Raw genomic sequence first — 25,437 nt, forward strand, 5'->3', positions numbered from 1 at the left:
CTGGGAATTATGGAGGAGGATGGGCTAGAGCCGGACTTTAGTGGGACCCAGGGCAGCAGAGGTGCACTGTGACATTTCTCCAGCTGCTCCCCAGCAGAGATAAAAGGCTCTCTGAAACCTGAGGGTATTGCCCTTTACCCTAGGGCAAGACCCTCAGACTGTCCACAAGGCAGGAGAGGCCACAAATTTTTAACTAGACCCATTAATCATTAATAGCAGGTAGAAAGGAGTCTAAACTCAGCCTTGTTCAGGGCCATAGAACAGCTGGGCCCCAGGCCTCCTATGGAGATGCTGGGCCCCCGGGTCTGGGCCTCTGTGAAACAGGGGCTGAGCAGGGGCCTGTCCAGGAATGTGAAGGGCTGGGCCTCAGGGGATGGGAGGAAGGTGGACATTGCAGGCATCTATCCCCCTGTGACGACCCCCTTCACTGCCACCGCAGAGGTGGACTATGGGAAACTGGAGGAGAACCTGTACAAAATGGGCACCATCCCCTTCCGAGGTAAGCAGGCCTGTCCACTGTGGGGGTGGGGAGCCAGAGACCAGGGGTGTAGACGGATTCTGAACCTCGCCTGCCTCTGTACAGAGGCACTGAAAAGGACTGAAGTTCCTTGGTAGCTCCCAGGGCTCTTGTGGGGATTACACTGGATGACAGGTGTGAACGTCCTTGTCAACAGGGCCCCATGTGCTGATGTAAGGAAGATCATGTGGCAGCCCAGGGGTGGGGGGGGTGGAGGGGGGGCGTCTCCTTCTCCTCAAAGCCTGTTTGCACATTCTCTTCTGGGCAAAGCCTCCCTTGGCAAGAGTTAGTGCTCGCTGTGCTATTTCCTCTGACTCATCTCCCCTTTTACATTGGTCTCCTCTTCTCTGAGATCAAGGATCAGATCATATTTATGACATTCAACATGCCACACAGCTACACTGCAATAAGTGGAAGTAGAACAAAATAGCAAAACCTGGCTGTCCTGCCCGGCTGCCCATCCATCACCCAGGGCAATCCCTGGACAGTACACTCAGTAGCACTGTGTCATACATGGGAAGCTGGGGCTCAGAGACGTGGTCACTGCCCAAGATCACTCAGCTGATATAGCTGGGCTGGGATTTGAATTGTCTCTAACTGCATGGCCCATGCTCCATTTCTTTCTACTCACCCCATCACCCCTTCTAAGTCACTAGACCAGACTTTCTCAACAAATGGCATCTGGTGGGCACCAGCTTTGGGAATGGTGTGGCACCAGCCAGGCATAACTGCACATCCCTAGAATGCCCACAACTAGGGAGCCTGAGGCAGGAGGATCACAAGTTCAAGGCCTGCTGGGCCACTTAGTGAGACCCTGTCTCAAAAAATAAAAAGGGGGACTGGGGTTGTGGCTCAGTGGTAGAGCGCTTGCCTAGCATGTGTGAGGCACTGAATTCGAATCTCATCACCACATATAAACAAATAAATAAATAAATGTCCATCAACAACTAAAAAAAATATTAAAAAATAAAAAGGGCTGGGGATGTAGCTCAGTTGTAGAGCACCCTTGGGTTTAATCCCCAGTACCAGAAGAAAAGGAGTACAGGGTAACAGTTAAGACCAAGGACTCTGGTTTCCAATCACAGCTTTGCCATTGACTTACTATGTGATAATCTCTCTAAATCTTTGTTTCTGCATCTGATACAGGCGAGTGATAATACACATATCATGGCATGGTTGGGAGAAAAATCTGAGAGAATACAAGTAAAAGCATGTTGTAAACTGTAGGGTGCTAGACATGAGAATGTATTGATTTCTATGATGATGATTATTAAAATAGCAGTGTAATTGGCAAAGTTGCTTTGTGACAGTGTCCAGTGGCCCAACTGAGACTCCATTCATTGCTAAGGGCAGAGTTGATGTGACCCTTCCCCAGGGGACAACAAGTGCTTTGTGGATGCCCACATTAAGCAGGGATACCAACTCTAGGTAAATATATGCTGGGGCTTGTTCACAGAGAACTGCAAGTTGGGCTGTGTCTGATTCCCTTGAAGCAAAGCAGGAAGTTCCTCAGCCTCTAACAGATGACTGTGCTTCGGCTTCAAGGTTCAAGGCTGGGAGGGTGAATTTTACATCTGGTGTCTGCCTGCCACCCAGAGAACCCACAGACTATGAGAACCCTCCAGCTCTCCTCTGGACCCTCCCTTCCATTGACCCACCCATTCTCAGCAGGAATGGGTGCCCTGGCTTCAGTGAATATGGCATACAGGCTTCTGCTCCTGTTGGATGCCCCTCAGCCCCTTTCCAGGGAGACAGAGCCTGAGGGAGAGGGAGTCCAGGGTCTGGAGGTAGAAGCCCTGGGAGGGACTCATGCTCTGGCCATTATAGAGACTTGAGAAATCACTTAATTTTTCTAGTCCAGTTTCCTCATTTTAGAACAGGGAGCTGAGCCTTCAGGTTCTTGGTCACAGGTTTCAACATATTCTTCTACCATGGAGCACTGGAACAGGGAACACAAAGCTGAAGTGTCTTGTCACTGCTCCCAGGACAAGACCATGTAAGCCCTAAAGTCAGTTTCCCTTGCTCTGTTCTGGAATAGACTTTGCAGTTCAATATTCAGGGGCAGAAGAGGCAGCCATCATGTGTCACACTGTAAGGCATCTCCAACAAAGCCCTCTAAAGAGAATATGGGAGGAGCTGGGGCTATGGCTCAGGGGCTGAGCACTTGCCAAGCAAGTGTGAGGCACTGGGTTTGACCCTTAGCACCACATAAAAATAAGTAAATGAAGGTATTGTGTTCATCTACAATTAAAAAAAAAAAAGATTTAAAAAGAAAGAGAGAGAAGGTGGGAACCTGTCCTGGATGTGTCATGAACATTAGTTAGAGATTCTTCTGGAAGGTCCTATTGGAAACTATGTAGCTCTTTTTTTTTTTTTTAGCATTGCTAATTTGTACTGAAAATATGAATACAGAGTTTTCTTTTGAAATAAATGTTATAACCAGAGACTGGAGGGAGGGGTTGTTCAGAAGAGCCATTTGACCCTGAATTCACAGTAAACAACTTTGAAGGTGGACTTTGAATTGTTGTTTCCAAATAAAGTTAGTGAACAACCACAGAGCTACTCTAGCAAAACGGGGGAGATGATGTTCCCTATAAAACTTTAAGATTGTATCTTATTCCCTCCATATGTAGAGTGGACCATGGTTTCTTGTGAAAGATAAAATATTTTTTATATATATCAAGACCATTACTCCCCGTTAAAGAAAATAGTTTGTTTAAAATGTCACAATTTTTACAAGCCCATTTTGGCATTTCTTCATTTTATAAATGTGCTAGATGCCTTTGGGTGGGGCATAGAATGTGGCCCAGTCCTGTTTCTACCGTGACAAGCCTTGGGAATTATTCAGGATTGTGCAGGCAATTATGGAAAAGGCATCCCACCACCCATAATGGCCCCAAGAATCTGGGACCCAATGAAGTCTCTTCTCTGCTCTGCCTTCTCAGTCCACTGCTTGTCTCCCCCCAATTGTGACCTCATGTTATTCCAGAATGAGCCCCTTCCTGGGCCCTTTTCCGTCTGGACTCTGCCATTAGTGGGGATGGAGCTGCAAGCAGGAATGGAATGTGCTGAGCTGGCAGCAGAGATGAGCCCTGCATAGAGGTAGACACCAGCCTTGGTGGGCCAAAAATGAATGCCAGCCTAGCCAAGGGGTTCTTTCTACCATGGCCAGTCTGTCCGAGCAACCTCTGCCCTCTGGGGGCCAACAGCTGGGGAGGGAGAGAAACCAAAGATTGAAAGATAAGAACTGGTAGCTAGCAGAATGGGTTACATTGGAGAAGTTGCCCTTCCACTGACGTTGAGGACAGATGCCTGGACAGGAGAAAGGACCCAGGCCTTAAACAATGCCTACCAGGCTAGACATGAGGGATGTGGTAGCCTCCCCCCACCCCGCCCCCAGCTGCCTTCCTCACAATGGGGTTTATTGCTGAGGTGGCAGGAGGCATCCTAGGGAGGGTGCAGCAGGGCCTGCCTGCCAGACGCCCGTGGGGAGCCTGCTCTTTCAAGCATGAGCCATACCACCTGGGCTCCCCCACTGTTTCTCTTAGCTCAGCAGTGCTCTTAGCTCTGCTGCTGGGAGTAGGGTCCTGGAGACCTTCTTGGAGTTCATCCAGCAACCATCATGCAAGGTGGTGCTGGGAACTATCCTCTTGCTTGGAGGCGGAGGCCTTATTCTGTGGACTCAGAGAAAAAGGAGAAGGAAGACATCCACTCAGTCTCCACGAAATGAGTCACCAGAATGCCGCAAAGCGAATGACAACTGGATCAAATCTCATTTTAGCCGCCTTTCTGACGAGAAGCTGGTCTCCACCAAATGTGTCGGTGTCAACAACAATGCCTCCCAATGCTTTGGGAGTGGGAGTGGAGAGGACAACACCGCTATTCGCATGGAGACTATTACCACCAAGCAAGGAGAGGAGGGCACAGCTATGCACAGGGAGTCCTTCACCAGCAAGCAGAAGATGTGTGGGCCTTCGGTGATCAAAGAGACCCTCAAAGAATCTGGAAAATCCTCATCCACAGATGAGGCCATATGGGCTGCCGTGGTTACTTGTACCAAGGAGATTGATACGAAGGGGCAGCGCCTGGCTAACTCTATGCTGCAGCGAGCCACAGCTTACCAGCACTCAGGCCACTTGGAGGCCAAGGATGTCACCCCAGAGGAACTGAAGGCCCTCGAGGAAGTGGAGATTAAGCTGAAAGTGAATTTCCTCGCCCAGAGGGAAGACACCATCGCTGGTGCCAACCACCCACACACTTTCCGTGGCCACAGTCACCATGGCCACCAGGGTCGTCCTGGCCACAAAAGCCAACATGGTCATCTAGTTTACCCGAGCCACCAGGGTCATCTGGGCCACCCAAGCCATCAAGGTCTTCCAGGTCACCCAAGCCATCAAGGTCTTCCAGGTCACCCAAGCCACCAGAACCATCCAGTCCTCTCAAGTCACCAAGGTCTTCTGGGTCACCCAAGCCACCAGAGCCATTCAGTTCACACAAGCCAGCAGAACCATTCATGTCACTCAAGCCAGCAGAGCCATTCAGGTCACCTAAGCCAGCAGAACCATTCAGGTCACCCAAGCCACCAGAGCCATAGCATGCCCAGTCGCAGCCACCAAAACTGTGACTCTTGAAGGCACCTAACCATGTACCCCTTCCCCCAGCAGGGCTGGCCCACATACACAGGCCTGTTTTCCCTCCTTTTGGGAATCCTCTGGGCCCAGGGTGAGATGCTGCTGCCAAATCCCTTCTTCCTCAGGCCCCCGACAGAGATCATGAGTGGAATCTGCAAAAGAGGATGGCCTCTGATGGAGGAAGAGCTGGCAGAAGGCAAAGCACGACAGACCCTGAGGTCCCTGAAGACCCACCGAGAGAAGACTGAGGAGGCAGATCCCAGGAGCAGCCAAGAGCCCCACACGATGCCAAATGCCTGGAACTGAGCCAATAAAGCCTTGTATACCCTCACTCTGAGTCCAGGGGCTCTGTGGCTGCCTGAGGTCTGGGCAGGGACGGAGGGAGAGGGCACCTTCTCCAGCAATCCTGCAATGTGTGACCTGGTCTGGGGCCTCTTCACTAGGTCTGATTTGAGACTCCATTAGCAGCCTCCCCACTTTGGGGGGATAAGATACCTTCAGGGGCCTCAAACCCATCAGCCTGCTGCTGCCAGGGAAGGAGGAAACAGCCAGGTATTGGGGGAGAGGGGATGAAGAATGGGCTTTCAGAGGAGTGTGCGCCAGCCAGGTGGGACTTACTCTAGGCTCTTGGGGCTATCTCAAGTCTGGAGAATCCACACTGCTGCCCTCTCTCCCTGCCCCATCTGTTTCCGGGTGCCCATAGGGATCCGTGTTAGAACTTCCCCACGACCTGTAGTCCACAGTCACTGAGCTGTTATAACAGTCTCATGTCCCCGCTGCTGGGGCTGGGGCTGGCTACTGCTGTTGTTACCAGTATGACTACTGCTCTAGCAGCCTCCTATTTATTTATTTTTTTTAATATATGTCTTGCCCTGGGTTAAGTGTCAGGTCACAGCTCCATGAGGAAGGTATTAGGTTATTTTCATTTTACAAAGAAGGCATCTGAAATTCAGAGACATAACTTGCCTGAGATGACGTGTAAGACATGTTGCTGGATTAGATCCCAGCTTTTCCTGAGACTCCAGCCCATCGAGTCCCTTAATCCCTGCCCACGTTGCTTCGCAGTGCTCTTCCCATCAACCAACAAGATTGTGCCTCTCATGCTTATTCCTGACCTCTTTGGCACATGTCCTGACAGTTCCTCTGCCCACCTGAAAGCCTGGGACTCTTTCTGCTTCCTCTTCCTGGGGTGAATTCTCCCACCCACAACCAGGCAGTGGAAGGGAAGGCAACCACCTCCCCAGCGGATCTTGAGAGGAGTCAACTACAAGGCACTCATTCCATACAGCTCTGACATAGAAATTTCTTACCATTTGGATCTATTATGGATTTACCAGGGATTCCCAGTCTGTGGGCCTCATCCTTCAGGGGCCCAGAATTACTGCAAAGGATGGATAAATCCACAAATACCCTAAATGTTGTCAACTGATTTTATAGAGCACAGTTGAGACTATTTGAATTTTTCTTTTAATATTTATTTTTTAGTTTTCGGCGGACACAACATCTTTGTTTGTATGTGGTGCTGAGGATCGAACCCGGGCCGCACGCATGCCAGGCGAGCGCGCTACCTCTTGAGCCACGTCCCCAGCCCTATTTGAATTTTTGTTGAACATTACTAATAAGTGACAATATACATTTTAGTTGATATATTTAAAATATTTCATGAGAAAAATTTTAGTTGGAAAAAATGAGGTCAGTCACACTGGCAAATGTTAGAGGCTGCTACATAAACAAAAGGCAACAGAGTGATGAGGTTTGACATCTCAAAGTGATTATTAAAATGCATTCACACAGCTGAGCACAGAGATGCACACCTGTAATCCCAACAACTCAGGAGGCTGAGGAAGGAGGATCACAAATTCAAGGTCAAACACAACAATTTAGTGGGGTCCTCAGCAACTGTCTCAAAAAAGGGGGATGCTGGGGATGTAGCTCAGTGGTAAAGCACTCTGAGTTCAATCCTCAGTATGAAATAAAATGCACACACAGAAATGGGGGCACCATGGCTCATTCCTGTAATCCCAGTGATTTGGGAGGCTGAGACAGGAAGATCCCAATTTTAAGGATCTTACTAAGAACCTGTCTCAAAAAAAAAAAAATCTTAATGATGGAGCACCCCTGTATACAATTCCCAGTCCCGGGAAAAAAAATGAATACATGGATTGGTGAAATATCAAATCCCTTATTAAAAACTACTTATGGGCTGGGGTTGTAGCTCAGTGGTACAGTGCTTGCCTTGCATGCATGAGGCCCTGTGTTCAATCCTCAGCACCACATAAAAAAATAAATAAAAATAAAGATTGTGTTCATCTACAACTAAAAAAATATTTTTTAAAAGTTTATTATATGAAATTTCAGATTAAGATTTTGGAATCTTAACTTTAAAAAAAAGCTTCAAATTGGCAAAATTAAAAGTCATCAGCTAAAGATGGTATGCCCACAATAATTGCCTGGTTCTGGTTCTTGTTCCCTAGGTGGATGATGTTATTGGTAGAGGCTGAGTGAGGAATGCTAAGAAATTCCCCATAATATTTTGCAACTCTTCTGTAGATCTAAAAACAGTTCAGACAATTTGAGGACATGTCAAAAAAGTTTTGTTATAGTTGTGTTACAAAGAAAACATCCTCTAGGCACCAATGAATACACACTCATGGTGGGGACAGTCTTACTAGAAAAGAGACAATCAGACCACTCTAAGATACAAAGAGCAGTTGACAGTCACCAGACTCTGGCCTCAGTCAGTTGGGAGGGTGGCTGGTTTCCTAGATTAAAGCTAAATTCCACCAAAGTTCATTGGGAAATTGCTTAAGCATTTTATCAAGAATGATGTTTTGTACCTGAGAGAGGTTATGAATTATATCATGCAATAAAGTTTTGCCCCAGGCTAGGTCTGGAACAATTTTTTTTTTTTTACACACAAATTATCAATACACCTCCTCGACAAGGCACTGTGCTGCTGTCATGGAGGAGACCAGAATGAGTGGGGCAATGTCCTTGACCTTGATGAATCCAGACAAACCAAGGGCTAGGCAAGAGCAAAATGCTGTGGAGCATAGAGCAGAGGGGAGGGAGCAAAGGCTCGGTGGCTCTGCAGCACTTGAGAGGCTTTCACTGGGGTCCATGCAGAAGGGAAAGGCGTGAGCAAATGGGCAGAGGCAGGGGAGTGGCAGTGCACTGGTGTGTTTGGGCTTTTTGCAGTGCGGAGCTGGAACCCAAGGCCTGCATGAAGGCCAGCACTGCACCAATGAGCCCTGTTGGTTCTGGGGATTGAACCCAGGGGTGCTTTACTACTAGGGTACATTCCCAGTCCTTTTTGTCTTTAGAGTCAGGGTCTCACTAAATTGCCAAGGCTGACCTCAAACTTGTGATCCTCCTGCCATAAGCCTCCCTAGTCACTGGAATTACAAGCATGTGCCACTACCTCTGGCTACTAGAAGTCAATTTTGATGTAAGGGGGGGAGCATTAAGATATAGGCAAAGGGCAGAGGAAGAAGCCAGAGAAGTGACTATGAAATTTAGAGGCAGGGAGGACTTTGGAGACCATCTGGTCTAAGTTCTCATTTTATAGGAGAGACCAGATTGAGCAATTTTGCCTAGTCCTGCATGTAGGGGTGGGATGGGGCACTGAAGGGTTCTGAGGAGCTCTGCACACAGGTGTAAGCAACAGGGAAGTATGAGGCACAGCTAGTGGAGGTGCAGAGGAGAGTGGTCAAGTTGGAGGGGTCCCAGGGAGACTTCCTGGAGGAGGAAGATGTTGAACCTAGAGGGCTTAACAGTGCCCGGGGGTACTCCTTATGTGAGAAAAATTGTGATTCCCTTTTGGCCACAATAAATTACCATGCTGCTTGTGTGTTCCCAGCTTCAACACCCAGTGCCCTTCTCAGACCACCCTAGCTCTCCAGAGCAGCCAGCATTATCATGGGAGCGGGGAGGGGGGGAGTAGCTTCCAAACTGAGAGGGGCTCACCTTATAGATGATGGAAGTGGGGAGTTAAAGGGACCTTTAACTCTTCCCTTCAGCACCAGCCACCTCCTATCCCCTGATTCCATATGAATGTCAGCTAACACTAATGGAGCAGGTTCTATTCTAAGTACTTTACAAATAGCATCTTATTCCATCAAAATGACTCTCTGAGAAAAGAACTAACATTATCCCCATTTTTCAGTCCAGAAAACTGAGGTTTGGTTGAGTCATTTTCTGCAAATCTCATAGCTGTGAGTGGGTGAGTGGGCCACACTGAGAATTAGTCCAAGTTTCTCTGACTTCAGAGCCTACACCCCTGACCACTCTACTGTGCTGCCTCCCAGCTTCTCTGTCACCCACTTTCCTCATCCCTGATCCTTGGGGACGCTGGCCTTTTCCTGTCTGGCCCCTCTCTACCAGGCACACCAGGCCTGCTGTCGACATCCAGCCAGGAGGATGGGGGAGTCACCTGTTTACGGATTTCAAAGTGTTTTCTGATATATTTTCCTGTCTGAGCCTCTCAAACAGCCCGATAAGTTAGAATTGAAATGAGTTGTCATTTCATAGAAAAGGAAATAGAGGTGCCTAATACTGGCTCGCTAAACAGATCCCTTCCACTGAACCACACTGTCAAGGGTTCCTGGGATTCAGGTCTGGTTGAGATGCTCCCTTCCAGAGACAGGAGAGAACCGTGAGCAACTGGCCTGCTACTGTTTCCTGGGGTGCCAGACCCCACTGTCCTGCATTGAAGCCATGTCCACAGGGGGCCCAGGGGCCTTTGGTGCTGATCACTAGATGAAAGGGTGAATTGGAAGTGACTGTGGCTAGAGCATAGACCATAGCACAAGCCTGCTCTAGCCCAGGGTGACAGATGGCTTTGGCATTCCTATAAGGGAAGTGGTAAGAGCTTGATCTCTTGATCCTTAGTCAAGGGTACTGGTCCTATCATAGCCAGATCGGAGCCCACATCCAGGGCCAGCAGATTTTGCACAGGGGTCCAACCCACAGGGACAGTACCGGGCCTTATGTAGCAAGATTCAAGGAGGCTCTTCTCTTTGGCTTCCAGCAGAACACAAAGCAATGAGTCCTCAGGAGACGATTCAACAGAAGCTAAAAGCTATTTGCCTCGAAATGTTCCTTGCGACGCTACCAAGGGAAAGACTCTAAATAAAATTAAAAAGCTCACTTTCGAGTGAGAGCTGTTCTGCCAACCCACGCAATAGAGTCTAATAGTGTAGTGAACAGCACGAAACAAGTTTTGTGGTACAAGTTGAGTCTACATCACACTGTGTCCCCTTAAGGATGACTCACAGGAACAATTTCTCTTGGTCTCAGTGCCAGGAAACTCTGTGTTTCTCCAGAGCAGCTGCTTTTATGTTTTGGGTTCTACATATCTGTTAGCTGACCATGTTTCCCTTTTAGCTTTGACTGTCGGGAAGCTCCATCTCACATTTATGGCTCATGTCTCACAAATGTATGGCAGGGATTTTGGATGTCAGTGCTGGTCTCAGCTTTCTTTTCATTCTTCCAATTTTCATTCTATTTATTAATAATCCTATTGGATCATGTGCTGTGTTTGTAACTACCTGAGTGGTTTTTTTTTTTTTTTTTGAAATGGAATAGAGTGGAGGAGAAATAAAGGAGGAAAAGAAAAGTTACATGGGAAAACTTGAGAGGAAATAATTCTACTACTATCCCTTTCCAGTTTAGCTGAAGAGCATCAATTTAGCTGGTCTCTTATAGAAATATAATGTTGACACCTTACACCTATACCTGGTGCATATTAGAAATCTTCGGATAATTGGTTGATAAGACAGGAAAATGCAAATGAAATATCTCAAAACAATGAGATATCACTTTTCAGCCCCCAAGTTGGCCAAAATCAGTCTGACCATACCAAGAGTTGCCATGGATGAACACTTGCGGGGACAGCTCCTGAGGCTGCTGGGGTGTCCCTGATGAACCCAGGAGTGGGAAGACTCTTTTTGTCAGTCACTGTTGACCCAGGCCTCAACAAAAGAATGAAAAACAAACTGTGGTCTGCCCATACAAGTGAACCCTCTACAGCAATTAAAATGGATGAATCACAGCCATGGGTGGTGCTGTGGACAAAGCTCAAAACATAATGTTCAATGAAAGCAGCACAAGGTCATATAAGCTTTGTTCTATTTCTACATTGTTTAAATTGCAAAAACCATATTATTGCCAGGTGTGGTGACTCACACCTGTAATCCCAGTGGCATGGGAGGCTGAGGCAGGAGGATCTAGAGTTCAAAGCCAGCCTCAGCAAAAGTTCAAAGCCAGCCTCAGCTAAGCAACTCAGTGAAACCCTGTCTCTAAATAAATACAAAACAGGACTGGGGATGTGGCTCAGTGGTCATGTGCCCCCGAGTTCAACCCTGGTACCTCCCCCCCCAAAAAAACCCAAAATACCATATTATCTTGTTCTTGGGTCCATATGTATGCTGCCAGTATATAAAGGTATGAATGAGGACAATAAACACCTGAGTTGGGACAGAGAGACAAGGAAGAGGAACGGGATCATGAGAGAGTTGCTGTGGGTGCTGGATACATGGGTGTAGCCTCTATTACTGACTATTCTCTAAAACTTTTCACTAAAACAAAGAAAACTGATGGGAATGGGAATGCACCTGGTGAACGTCCTGCCGGTGTCAGGACAAGGACCAGAAGCAAAGGTGTGAAGAGCTATGGTGTTGGGGAGGTAGAGCCTGCTAGTGTTGAACACGTGTCCTGATGGTTCTAAGAGGTCAGGAAGGCATCAGTCACTGTGATGGGGCCTCTGTTGCAGGCTTTGTGGTCCAGGGCTCCACCGGCGAGTTCCCCTTCCTGACCAGCAGAGAGCGCCTGGAGGTGGTGAGCCGCGTGCGCCAGGTCATACCCAAGGACAAGCTCCTGCTAGCGGGCTCCGGCTGCGAGTGTGAGGCCAGAATACCCTGGGCCCCCCCGGGTGGCTGGGCTGTGGGGTTCAGGCTCCTTGGCTCTGGGGTCAGTTTCTGTCTTCTTGTTCTGCCTCTTCTGGGCCATACCGAGGCCCCCTTTGCTTGGCCCAGCGTGTTGACCCAGGCCTTCTTCCTCTTCCCTCCTGCAGCCACTCAAGCCACAGTGGAGATGACTGTCAGCATGGCGCAGGTCGGGGCAGATGCTGCTATGGTGGTGACTCCTTGCTACTTCCGTGGCCGCATGAACAGCGCTGCCCTCATTCACCACTACACCAAGGTGGGCACCAGTGAGAGGCTTGAGACCAAAAGGAGGCTGGCTGAGGCAGAGGCTCCTCTTCATGTGAATGGCAACTATGGGACATGGGTGGAATGCCACCATGTTCAAGTTGTGTGACACTGGGTGACTAGCTAATCACTCTCTGTCATTATTTCCTCCTCTCTGAAATGGGAGGAATAATGACATCTACCTCGTGGGTTGTTGAGGATGGAGACAGATCGTTGCTGTCATTGCTGCTTACAATTGGGGCTTGCAGCACAGGTGGCTTAGTGTTAGGGGGTAGTCCTGTCCAGGTAGCCATGCAGTTACCCCTGCCAGGACCTGTGCAGGAAAAACTCCAATTCCAAGGGCCTGGGCTGGCTGTCCTCTCCCCGTTTTTCTCTGTACCCCTCAGGTTGCTGACCTCTCTCCAATCCCTGTGGTGCTGTACAGTGTCCCAGCCAACACAGGGCTGGACCTGCCTGTGGATGCAGTGGTCAAGCTTTCCCAGCACCCGAATATTGTGGGCATGAAGGACAGTGGTGGTGATGTGAGTGGCAACGGTTCCCCGGCTGGGCACCTTCCTTTTTGTCTGGACCCTGGCATATCAGCCACCACCTTCAGGGAAGCTCTGAGATCTGTGTTATTCCTGGGCTCCTGTTAGGCTTCTCTGTAGCATGTGCTTTCTGGGGCATTGTCTGTACTCAAAGGCATCTCTCTGAGAACTGAACTGTCATTCTGCAACATCTGCCCAGCTCATCTAGGTGGGAGGTTGAGGTCCTGGGCTCAGCTCTCACACCAGGTTTGCTATTGCAGGTGACCAGGATTGGGCTGATCGTTCACAAGACCAGCAAGCAGGATTTCCAGGTGTTGGCCGGATCGGCGGGCTTCCTGATGGCCAGCTATGCCTTGGGTAGGCCACCCGCTGCTCTAAACTGTCATGGATGACCAAGATACTCAAGCAGGAAAACTGGGAGTGCCCAGACTGGGTGGTTTGTCAGAAACTTGGCCACCCTGCTTGCTTGTTTGAACCTGAATGCTTGAGAGTGACTTTGTTGGGTGGAGGGGGCGGCTATGTGCAATCCCTGGCCCGCAGTTTGTACAAAGTCCCCATGCTTAGATGACAACTTTAGCTCCTTTAATCTCATCTTGCAAATAATTCTATGAAGGCAGAGATCTTGAGGCTTCCCCTCTAGGACAGAAGTCCACTTTACTCCCTGCTTAATCCCAGGCCAGAGTGAACTGTCAGACCTGCAGGGTTGGGCCAGGGATCTTCAGCTGCTTGAGCAGATTCTTTTTTTTTTTTTGTATAGGGATTGAACTCAGAGGCACTCGACCACTGAGCCTCATCCCCAGCCCTATTTCTGTATTTTATTTAGAGACAGGGTCTCGCTGAGTTGCTTGGTGCCTTGCCATTGCTGAGGCTGGCTTTGATCCTCATGGTTCAGCCTCCCAAACCGCTGGGATTGCGGGCATGTGCCACTGTGCCTGGCTGCCTGAGCAGATTCTGTCCCAATCAAGGATCCTAGGGATGTCACTTAGATAAACTACTCTTGTCTGTTTTGGATCAAAGTTCTTTGGTTCAAGTGGGGCCTCGACCACGAAAGGAAGGGGGTACGATGGCAGCATCTTTTCCCTTCAGCAAAAGGCCCATGAATTCAGCTTTGAGCAACTTTTCCAGTACTGCAAGGGGCAACACTGGGTCCTATTCCCTCTGATCTCTGCAGACTTTGGCTTGCTGTCTAGGTCCTGGCACATCCCCCATCTGCAGAGCAGGGGAAGAAGAGGGAACCCACTTCCTCCTCCTTCCTGAGAGTGGGGTGAATGGGAAAGAGCACAAGCTCTGGAGGTGGGGTTATCTGAGCTAAAATCTCAACTCTGCCATTTGCACATCAACAAAGGGAAAGGCACTCAACCTCTCTGGGCATGAGTTTCTACTCTATAAAGTAAAAGGAAATGAAAGCATCCCCCCTTCCATCGGCTAGAATGCCTGGTACATAGTAGGTATTCTATAAATGGCAGCTGTATTAACTCATTCCAAATTGTAGAACTCTTTCCTTTTGAGGGCACTGTGCTTAGTGTCATCTCTAACTAGACTCAGAATCATGCTCAGAGGCTTGCAGATGTGGCAGAGCTTTTGGGGATCATAGCCAACCCATTTTCCTTGCTTAGATAAGAACAGAGGATAAGAGAGATTCTGTGACTTGTCCAAGATCATGCAGCCGGCGGGAGGAAATATGTGGTCTCCTAACCCTGTGCCCAGAGGTCTTTCCACTCCTCCACCCCATTTTACACCGTCCCAGTTTGAATTTACTGGGGGAAGAAGATTTCAGAAGAGCACCAGTGCCCAACCACTCGAGTCCTCCCAGGCCTGGTGAATCAGGGGCCGTTGGAGGAATTCTGGAGGTGTCATCCGGCCAGGGTGACCTGGCTCTGGGAGATGATAGCTGGATGCAAGGGAGAAACTGTCCTGAGCTATTCCTTGCTCCTCAGACAGCTGAGCAGCTCTTGGCCTGCAGGCTTCCATTTTGAATATGCAGGCAGCTTTTCTCTCTGGAAATGTGTACTCTGCACTCGCAGAACATGCCTTTGACGAGGCCAACAGGAGCACAGAAATCTAGATCCTATGTCCCCAGAATGAAGAGGTTGGGATTCTCTGTGGGAAGTGGCTGTGGCTGATGTTCTTTATCTTGCTCTGGGCAGGAGCTGTGGGGGGCGTGTGTGCACTGGCCAATGTCCTGGGGGCCCAGGTGTGCCAGCTGGAGCGACTCTGCCTCACAGGACAGTGGGAAGCTGCCCAGAAGCTGCAGCACCGTCTCATTGAACCCAACGCTGCGGTGAGCTCTCCTAGCCAGGGGCAGCAGGGGAGGGGCTCTGTATTCTCATCGAAGAGGGAGCCCAGGCTAGCATTCCCTCCACCCCTGCCCCATCCCTGCCCTTTCAGAAAGACTTTTTATTTAGAAAGTGTGGGAACTCCTTGTGCCTCCCCAGAAAATCTTGGCTGCAGACAAAGTTGAGCCCTGTTGCTTATGTATGCATTAGAATTCCTCTGGAGGCTTAAACAAAAGTCCTAATTCCTTGAATATGAATTAAAACAAGTGTCCTGTGTATTACAACTCAAGCAATCCTGGGACCATACTAAGAGATACACTGCCTTAGAGAGTGGTCCATGAGTCTTTAGGTCAGCTTTTCAGGGACCAGATCTTAAAAATCTGAATGATTAGGAGTAGAAAAGGAGAAATTGGAAGGCTGATGATGTTCAGAACCCTGATTTCCCAGGAGAGTTCTGTCTTCAATAATCTATTCTGCAATCAGACTGTGTGCCCCAATTCTGTGTTGGGTGAGACAAGGAGAAGAATGTAAGATGGACTGATTGTCAAGATCAAAGCCATTTTGAAGTTTGAGGCAAACAGAAAAGTGTGTGCCTCTCTATATATGCTTTTATATATATTTTAAATTAAACTTTTAATCTTGAGACAATACAGTTTTAAGAAATAATATAGAACGATCCAACTTTCCCCCAATGGTAACATCTTACAAATCTATAGAATAATTTTACGATATTGGATAGGATATACTATATTCGAAGTTGATACATTCAACTTCAAGTTGATACCATCACCACAAGGATCTCTCGTTACCCTCTTACAACCACGCCTACTCAGCCCCGCTCCCACTCCTTCCTTAACTCCTGGTGACTCAAATAATGTTCACCATTTTTATAATTTTGTCAGTTCTGGAATATACTATTTGGTAGTATTCAAGACTATACTATATGGAAACATAGTATATAACTTTGGGGGATTGACTTTTTTCACTCAGCATTATTTCTTGGGAGATTCACCCAGGTTGTTGCCTATATCAATAGTAATTCTGAGTAGTATTTTATGGTATGTCTGTAACTCAGCCTGTCCGTTCACCCTTTGAAGGGGGGTTGATCTGTTTCCAATCTTTGGCTATTAAAAACTGCCATGAGAGCTGGTCACAGTGGTACATACTTGTAATCCTAGCTACTCTGGAGATTGAAGGAAGAGGGCCAAGATTTTGAGGTCAGCTGGGTGTGGTGGTGCATGCCTGTAATCCCAACAGTTTGGGAGGCTGAGGCAGGAGGATCACAAGTTCAAAGCCAGCCTCAGCAATTTAGAGAGGCCCTAAACAACTTAGTGCAATCCTGTCTCAAAATAAAAAATAAAAAGGGCTGGGGATGTAGCTCAGTGGTTAAGTACCCCTGGGTTCAATCCCCAATATCCGTCTCCCCGTCCCCCAAAAAAGATTCTGAGGCCAACAAGGGCATCATAGTGAGGCCTTGTCTCAAATGAACGAACAAACAAACAAAAACTGCCATGAACATTTGTGTACAGGTTTTTGTGTGACCGTAAATTTTTATTTTTTTCTGGGATAAACACAAAGCAGTGCAACTAATGGGCCATAGATGATGGTTGCATGTTTAGTTTTTTAAGAAACGGCCAAACTGTTTTCCAGAGTGGCTACATCCTTTTACATTTGCCCTCTTGTGAAGGTCTGTGTGATCCAGAGTCTCTGCATCCTCACCAGCATTTGGTATTATGGCCGTTTTTAATTTTAGTTGTTCTGATAGGGGTGTAGTAACATCTTATGGTCTAAATTTGCACTTGCCTGGTAGCTAATGACATGAAACATCTTTTCATGTATTTATATCATAACCTCTTCACTCAAATACTTTTTCCCCCTCTCTGGTGATACTGAGGTTTGAATCCAGGGTCTTACACAGGTAAGCAAGCACTGTACCGCTGAGCTGCACCTCCAGCCGTTTTTATTTTATTTTGAGACAGGGTCTTGCTAAGTTGTCCAAGCTGGCCTCAAACTTTTAAATTCCTGCCTCAGCTTCTGGAGTCCTTGGGATGATGTGCCTCCCTTTGCCTGTTTTCTAATTGGATTGTTTGGGCTTTTCACTGTTGAGTTTTGAAAGTTCCTTGTATCTTTTAGATACTAGTCCTTTGTTGGAGATGTGATTTATAAACATTTTTTTTCCCCAATCTGTAGCTTGTCTTTTCATTCTCCTTATAGTATTTTTTTTTTTTGCCAAGCAAAAGTTTTAGATTTATCAATGCTGTCTTTTATGAATCATGCTTTTGTTGTCAAATCTAAGAATTCTTTGCTTTGAACTAGAATGTGAAGATTTTTCTCCTACCATTTTTCCTAAAAGTTTTATGGTTTTACGTTTTCAAGTTTATGACCCATTTTGAGTTCATTTTTGTTTAAAATGTGAGTCTTGGGTCAAATTTCCTTTCCTTTCCTTTTCTTTTTTGGCCTATGGATATCTGCTTGCTCCCCACCATTTGTTGGAAAAGCTGTCTTTCCTCCATTGAATTGAATTGCTTTTGCACCTTTGTGGAAAATCAATGGGGCATATTTGTATGGGTCTATTTCTGGGCTCTTTATTCTTTCCATTGATCTATGGGTCTATCCCTCCACAATACCACTCAGACTTGATTGTTGTAGCCACACAAGTCTTAAAATAAATCTTATAATAGACTAATGCCTCCCACTTTGTCTCTCCCCCACAAAATTGTTTTAGCTAGTCTAATTCCTTTGTCTTTCCATATAAATGGAATTTTGTCTATATCTACAAAAAAATCTTGTTGAGATTTTGATAGCAATTGTATTCAACCTGAATAACACAGTCTAGGGATGATTGACACCTTCACTATATCATCTTCTAATCCCTGAGCACAGTGTGTGGCTCTATTTATTCAGATCTTCTTTGATTTATTTCTTCAGTATTTTATAGTTTTCAGAAAAAAAGTCCTGTGCATATTTTGAGAAATGTATACTTAAGTAGTTCATATTTTTGAGTGATCAAAAATGTATTTTATTTTTAATTTTTGATTTGCTTTGATACTAGGGATTGAACACCGGGGTACTTCCCTACTGAGCTACATCCCTAGCCCTTTTTATTTTTTATGTTGAGACAGGGTCTCTGTTGCTTAAAATCTAAATTGCTGAGGCTGGCCTTGAATTTGCAATCTTCCTGCCTCATCCTCCCAATTTGCTGGGATTACAGGTGTATGCTATTGTGCCCAGCTAAAATGGAATTGTACTTTTAATTTCACTATCCAAGTGGTCAATGCTAGCATTTAGAAATATAATTTTTGCAATTCTATCTTATGTCCTGTGAATTTGCTGAACTCCTAGTTCTAGGAGATTTTGCTTTATAGATTTCTTGGGATTTCCTACATAGACACTCAGATCATTTACAAACAAGGATGGTTAGTGACTTCCCTTCCGTTCTGTATGCCTTGTATTTCTTTTTTTGCCTTATTGCATTGACCTGGACTTCCTGCAGAATGGGGACTGAATGGTGAGAGCAGACATTCTTTTCTTGTTCCTGATCTTAAGGGAAAGAAAACATTCAGTCTTTCACCATTAAGTTAAATGTCAACTCTAGGGATTTTTAAAAATTATTTTTTTTCAGCTTTTTATCAAGTTGAGGAAGCTCCCCTGTATTATAAGTTTTCTAACACTTTTATAAAATCATGGATGGGTGTTAAATTTTGTCAAATGATTTTCTGCACTGATTGACACGATCATGTGACTGCTTCTTCTTTAGCTTGTTAACATGGTGGATTATATAAAGTAATTTTCAAACGTTTGGCACAGATTTGCTTCCTTGAAACACACCTCACTTAGTCATGGTGTTTAATTCTTTTGATACATTATTGAATTTCACTTTCTAATATTTTGTTAAGGATTTTTGTGTCCGTATTCATGAGGAATATTGGTCGTTGGTCTGCAATTTCCTTTTTCATTTTTTTGTTTAGCCTTAGTCTGGTTTTGGTATCAGGGTAATAATAGTTTGCTAAAATGAACTGGGAAGTGTTCTCCCTTCTCTGTTTTCTGAAAGAGGCTGTATAGAATTGGCATTAAATACTCTGTAGTTTGTAGAATTCTCTAGTTGAAACCATGGGGACTTATGGAATTCTTCTTTAGGAGTTAAAAAAAAATTATACCTCTTTGGTTGGGGATGTAGCTCAGTTGTGCACTAGGCTTCTACATGTTCAATCTAGCTGGAAGGGTGAAGAGTCTCTTTTCTGCCCTCACATGGCCTCTGCGGACATCACCTGTGTGTCTGGTGGGTGAGGGGAAGGGGTGGGAGAGGGGAAGCACTGGGTGGCCTGCTTATGGTGGCAGTGGTCAAAGTCCTGACTCTCCTCCACTAGACCTCCTTGACACCATCCACCTGGGAGTGATATCGGACTGGAAGTTCAGGCTTTGCTGGCCTGGTTGGGGTGGGGCCACAATATACTCTGCAATGTTTGGCTAGAATAGAGAGTAGTAGTTTCTTGCAAGTTTTCCATTTTGCTGGACGGCCCCTTTCCTGGTCTTTTGGCTGGAGACAATTGGCTTTTGTTGGGACTTCTGTTGTCCATGTCCATTGGAATTTCATGGTTGCTGCCTTCAGTTCCAAGCGTGGGCCCGCAAACTCACCACTATGCTCTGCCTGGGGCTTGGGGTCCCTGGTTGGTCTTCCTTCTCTCAACCCTTCAGAGTCTCATGTGTGTTTTTATATAATATCCAGAGTTTTTAGTTGTACTTATCAAAATAATAGGGACAAGTACATTTACTTCATCTTCCAGGAAGTGGAAATTCTTTTTTTTCCTAAAAAGGGGTTCCCTCTGGCCACCAGAACATTAAAGTATTTGAAAAAATATATTGCAAAGTGGGTATATAAAAACTCACAGCATTATTTTAGGTTTAATTATTTTATATATACCAAAACACAATTTATTATAATTTTACTTTCCTGGTTTATTAAAAGAAAACTCACTAAAACTTCCCCCCCATCTACTTCTATGGGGGGGCATTAAAAAATACACAAAAAAACATGTACATAGGGGTACACATGTTTACTTTTCTCTCATGTTAAAATAGGTAGGGCTCTATTTGAGTTTGTATTGAAACTTTTCATGATAGATTTTGTTTTGCATTAATTTTTTTTCCCCAATTACTGGGGATTGAACCCATGGATGCTTTACCACTAAGTCACATCCACATCCCTTTTTATTTTTTCTTTTGAGAAAGGATCCTGATGAGCTGCAGACTTCTTCTTCTTCTTTTTATTTTTATGGTACCAGGAATTGAACTCAGGGGTACTCAACCACTGAGCCACATCCCCAGTCCATTTTTGCATTTTATTTAGAGACAGGGTCTCACTGAGTTGCTTAGTGCCTCACTTTTGCTGAAGCTGGCTTTGAACTCATGCCTCAGCCTCCCGAGCTGCTGGGATTACAGGCATGTGCCACTGTGCCTGGTGGAGGCCTCAAACTTGAGATCCTCCTGCCTCAGTCTTTTGAATCACTGGCATTACTGGTGTGCAATACTGCTCCTGGCTTGATTATGATTTTTTAAAAAAATATTGTGTTGGGCCAGGCATGGAGATGCACACCTGTAATCCCAGTGTCTCCTGAGGCTGAGGTGGGGTGATGGCAAGTTCAAGTCCAGCCTCAACAACTTAGTGAGACTGTGACTCAAAAAAAGAAAAAAGAGTTGGGATGTGGCTCAGTAGCAAAGTGCTTCTGGGTTCAATCCCCAGTGCCAGGAAAAATAAATTGTGTAGTGTGTAATGGAGCACATTTCTAGCATGTTCAAGGTCCTGGGTTTGAGGATTTGATCTCCAGTGCCACCACTAAAAAAAAAAAAAAAATTAGATCACAATTTCTTAATCTTGATTATTGAGTTTTGTGTTTTATTTATTTAAATTTTTTTTCTGCTTTTCCTTAAGTTTTGCATGGAAGGCACACAGTAGTCCTAGGCTGTGTGTTACAGGCACTCTTCAATGGTGCTTTGTTTGGTAAAATGGAGAGCAGGTTCCAGACCTTCCTCAGCTTGTATCCTTACCTCAAAAGGGCAGATTAACTCAGCTTTAGAGAAAGGACGCCTGGGGAGGAAAGCATGAGTCTTCCTGTATGGGAAGCTCCCTGGGATCAGCCATTCTAAAACCACAGAAATGAGTGCCTTTCAGCTAAGCCCATGGGGCACAGGCTGCCCTGAACATAATGGACACTCCACCGGGGTGGGGCCTCAGCTTTTCCCATTCCCATCTGTGAAAGAGAAGGTTCCAGAACCTGCATCCCCTAGAACAGAAAAAGGAGGTGATGCTTCCTGGGACTCTGGGGACTGATCTAATATTAGTGGTGATTTTCTCATCTGGTCCTTGTGACATCTCTATGGGTAGGTGTAGTTATCAACTTGTTTTACAGACAAGCAGCTCGGGTTCCCCCTTGGGAAGATAGGAGGTCCAGCTGCCAACTCAACTCTCTGCATGCAGTCCACTTACCCCATCTTGCTTCATCCTCATGCTGTGTGCTCTCCTGTGCCAGCTCTGGGCACACACTCAGGAATGCCTGGAACACCTTGCCACTGCCTGGGCTGTAGGCTCAGACACCCCAAGAGCAGCCTGATGTCACTCTATTGCCCTGCCCTGATCGAATGCAATGTTCTTCCTCTACCTCCCCACCCCCAGCCCTCCTCCTGCCCATGGCTATATTTAGGACTTTCTGTGGTCTTTAGCACCAAAACAGCTGGCCCTTTTCTGGGCCTGAAGAGGGTATGCCAGCATTCCAGAAAAACATGGTAGAAACAGAATTTTTCCTAGGTACCACTTAGTTTCATCTCTTCCCCTAGTTTTTTTTTTTTCCCCAATTAGAGAAGTTTTGGGTAAAAGACCAGACTATTAGAACATCATGGGTGGGACTAGGCCTTGTGGGAGAGTGACTTTCTACCCATCCCAAGAAAAAGCCTGGCCTTGCTAAAGCCTACTGGCCTCTAGTGGTGAATAGTTACTTCTACCCCCAAACAACCTCACTATTCTTACCCTTCATAAAGCCCATACTTCTAAGGTTTTGCCTTCCCTCCAAATAAAAGCTATTTCTTCCTTCCATCCTTCTTTCCTCCCTTCTTATACTATGGATCGAACCCAGGGCCACAATACCACTAGTCACACACTCATACTCAGCTCCTTTAATTTTTATTTTATTATTTTATTTTATTAGGAGTTGAAACCAGGGGCACTTTACTACTGAGCTACATCCCCAGCCCTATTTACAACATTTTTTTTTTTTTGAGACCAGGTCTCACTAAGTTTCTTAGGACCTAAATAATTTGCTGAGGTTGACCTTGAACTTGTTATTCTCCTGCCTCATCCTCCTGTCTTGCTGGGATTTCAGGCATGCGCCCTTGCACCCGGCCTCATCTAACACTTTTGATCATATGAAGTAACATGTTTCTATATCAAAAGCAAAGAAACTTGATGCTTCATTTATTCTGTAAAATGTCATGCATCATTTTAAATTAGGACAAAAGTGTTAGGTCCTCTACTATAACAGATAAGCCTTTAGAGATCATGTTGTCTAGCCCCTTCATTTTTTGGACAAGAGAATTTGCTCAGATAAGAAAATAACATAGAGTTTTACAACAAAACTTCTTTGAACAATAATGGATTGTTTTTCCTATGAAAGCTCCTGAGGAGCTATGGGTGGGTGGGGACCCTGATGCCAGGGGGTAAGGGTCTTGCCTGAAGTTTCCTCCTAATTCCCAGGCCTGATGTGACTGGATCAGGCTCTGGGAACTGGGATGCAGACTGGTAATGCACTAGTGAAGTCTTTACTGCCTTCTCCCATCCCAGCTTAAGGGCTAGATGCTATTCTCCTTCATGTTGGGATGGATTTTTTTCTCTTAAAATCAAAAGAGGCATTTTCCTTGCTCAATCCAAGGTTTTTGCACTTTTCCATTATAGACCTGCTTTCTGGCCTCTAAATCTGGATTCCCAATCTACTCTGGGTGCCACACATTTGGTAGTTTCTTTACAGGGGGAGGAGAGTGGGAACCCCAACTGTCTGAAAGTGACAGGTCTCTGGGTACTGGGTAGGTGTGTGCATGGCATTCCACAGTCTCGACTAACAGACCCTGCTTCTCAGGTGACCCGGCGCTTTGGAATCCCAGGGCTGAAGAAAACCATGGATTGGTTTGGATACTATGGAGGACCCTGTCGCGCCCCCTTGCAGGAGCTGAGCCCTGCGGAGGAGGAGGCTCTGCGCCTGGATTTCAGCAGCAATGGCTGGCTCTAAGGGCAAGCAGAGTACGCTGAGGCCTGCGTCATCTCAGTCTCCTGCCTGGTCCCATAGCCTTAAGAGGAGCAGCAAGCATCAGGGGGGAGAGGCTCCTCTTCCACTTTCTCCTCCAGGTGGCTTGTACTAGGCATCTCCATGCAATCTCCTTTTCTCAGAGTCTGTGACTCTCACATTCATAGATGCTGAGTCTCTAGAGACTTTCAGACTAGGAAGGAGCAGTCTTGATCTTTTTTCTGTGGATGCTTTCCTCTGTCCTAAGTCTCGTAAACTAGGAAGCCCATGGGAAGGGCAGGGGGGCAACTGGACAGTATGGACAACTGCTTAAATTGGAGCCTAGGAACCTGAGTCTAGCACAATATGGCTGGAAGTCAGGGCTATGCCTAAGCACCCGAGTTCTGATTCCTTCCAGAGGAAGTACCAGGTTAGAAAACCTGAAAAGGAAGGTGTTGCAGGTCTTTGAAAGGCTCCCAAGCTGCATTCTAGCCACAAAGCCCTTTCCTAAATCTATTTTCATTCATTTTATATTCTTGTCTCTAGCTTTGATTTCCATCACTGAGTGCCCAGTGGCTTGTCATATTGGTAAACAGTGACACCTGGTGGACAAACAGGGGTCTGCGTTCATTCTAGAAAACTATTCTGACCAGCCCAGTTCTGAAACACTAGGGAGAGGGACTTGGCCTGAGACAGGGCTATCCTCTTGTCTATAGGCATCATACTTTTTTCAGGGGGTGGGGGCAGTACCACCGGGGACTAAACCCAGGGCAAGTGTGCTACCACTGAGCTCCATCCCCATCCCCAACACCCTACTTTTATTATTAAAAATAATCACTTTGTTACTATAATAATAAAGTTTAACAAATAAAACCAATGTGGCTATGTACTAGGTTTCCTGGTCAGATGTCAAGAACCTTCCTGGAGGAACTCGAGTCCTTAACTGTCTGCCTTTCACAATACTGAGCAAAGAGCTATTAGATCTGTGGTGGCCTAGGAACTCTTCATGATTTCAAATGGGAGACTATAAGAGTTGAGAGTGCAAGTAAAATATTTAGAAACACCAAAATCATAGAGGGTGCTTTCTTCAAAATGTTTAACGCTTTTCAGTGGTTATATATGGAAAACCAAGTACTTTTAAAAAATTACTGATAATGACCTTCAGCTAAACTGGCCATCTGATGTCATTCAAGCTTGAGGCTTTGGCTGCTGGGTTTCTCACAGGCACCTTCTAGAGGAGCTGGGCTCAGAGAATCGGGTTTAGGGTTGAGGGAAAAATGTGAGGGCTAGGGAGGAAGGCTGGTGGATGGGACCTCTATTGCTTCAATATGCCTGGGTTTAAGTGCCCAGTCCTTACTGCTCCTAGTGTCCATGGGAACTTGTGGAAGCCACCTACCTTCCCTGAGCATCTGTAATACAGGATAATAATCATACCTTCCTCCCAAGACTGAGTAACAGCAGGTATGTAAAGGGGTAACATTGTCATGTTCCCGGTGACTTAAACACTCAGGGGTCACTCCAGGGGACCTGGGCTGCACCAAATAACCACACAAGAGATAGAAATACCTTTTTCTTTGGGGGTGCTGTGACGACTCCTCTGACCTTAGGGGTCTGCAGAAAGAGAGAAAGCTGACCCCTTTTATTGAGGAGAAGCCATTCAAATGAGGCAAGGGGTCAGTTTCAAGGGGCTGAGTCTAGCTTCATGATGTCCACTGTCAGCAGGTTGACTGACACCTAGTAGGCCTCACCCAAGGGCAGAGTAAGAGAGGGGACACACAAAGGGTGTTTCCATGGAACATTCTATCCCGAACAGGGCAAGGGGTAATATCACAAAGGAACAGGTGAGCGTAGCTCAATCCCTGGGGATGTAGGAAGTTACGCCCATGCATGAAGACACATTGCATTAAGATTGGGGCTACTGTCTTCAGTTACTTAAGCAACCAGACCACGGGGTAACCAACACTGATCAGGAGGAGAAGCAAACGCTGGTCACATGCTATGTTGGCCTCCC

General features: G+C 46.3%; 1 protein-coding gene across 1 annotated transcript; it reads left to right on the top strand.

Annotated features, from left to right (window-relative positions):
* Positions 1-4: 4 nt before the first annotated feature.
* Positions 5-24,590, top strand: Hoga1 (4-hydroxy-2-oxoglutarate aldolase 1). Its single transcript, XM_015494592.2, has 7 exons — positions 5-499; positions 11,921-12,049; positions 12,221-12,348; positions 12,743-12,877; positions 13,144-13,240; positions 15,031-15,164; positions 23,283-24,590. Exons 1-7 carry the CDS (start codon positions 283-285, stop codon positions 23,430-23,432), a joined length of 990 nt encoding a protein of 329 aa, XP_015350078.1. The 5' UTR covers positions 5-282; the 3' UTR covers positions 23,433-24,590.
* The last annotated feature ends 847 nt before the right edge of the window (positions 24,591-25,437 follow it).

This window comes from Marmota marmota, unplaced genomic scaffold (assembly GCF_001458135.2).
Source record: "Marmota marmota marmota unplaced genomic scaffold, marMar, whole genome shotgun sequence".
NCBI classification, from domain to species: Eukaryota; Metazoa; Chordata; class Mammalia; order Rodentia; family Sciuridae; genus Marmota; species Marmota marmota.

What these genes read in the sequence shown, in the direction of transcription:
- Hoga1 (XM_015494592.2), top strand. Translation starts at nt 283, where the DNA reads ATGGAGATGCTGGGCCCCCGGGTCTGGGCCTCTGTGAAACAGGGGCTG. An exon ending in GATGGCCAGCTATGCCTTGG is followed by an intron (nt 13,241 to 15,030) that starts GTAGGCCACCCG and finishes TGCTCTGGGCAG; the next exon opens with GAGCTGTGGGGGGCGTGTGT. An exon ending in TCATTGAACCCAACGCTGCG is followed by an intron (nt 15,165 to 23,282) that starts GTGAGCTCTCCT and finishes CCTGCTTCTCAG; the next exon opens with GTGACCCGGCGCTTTGGAAT.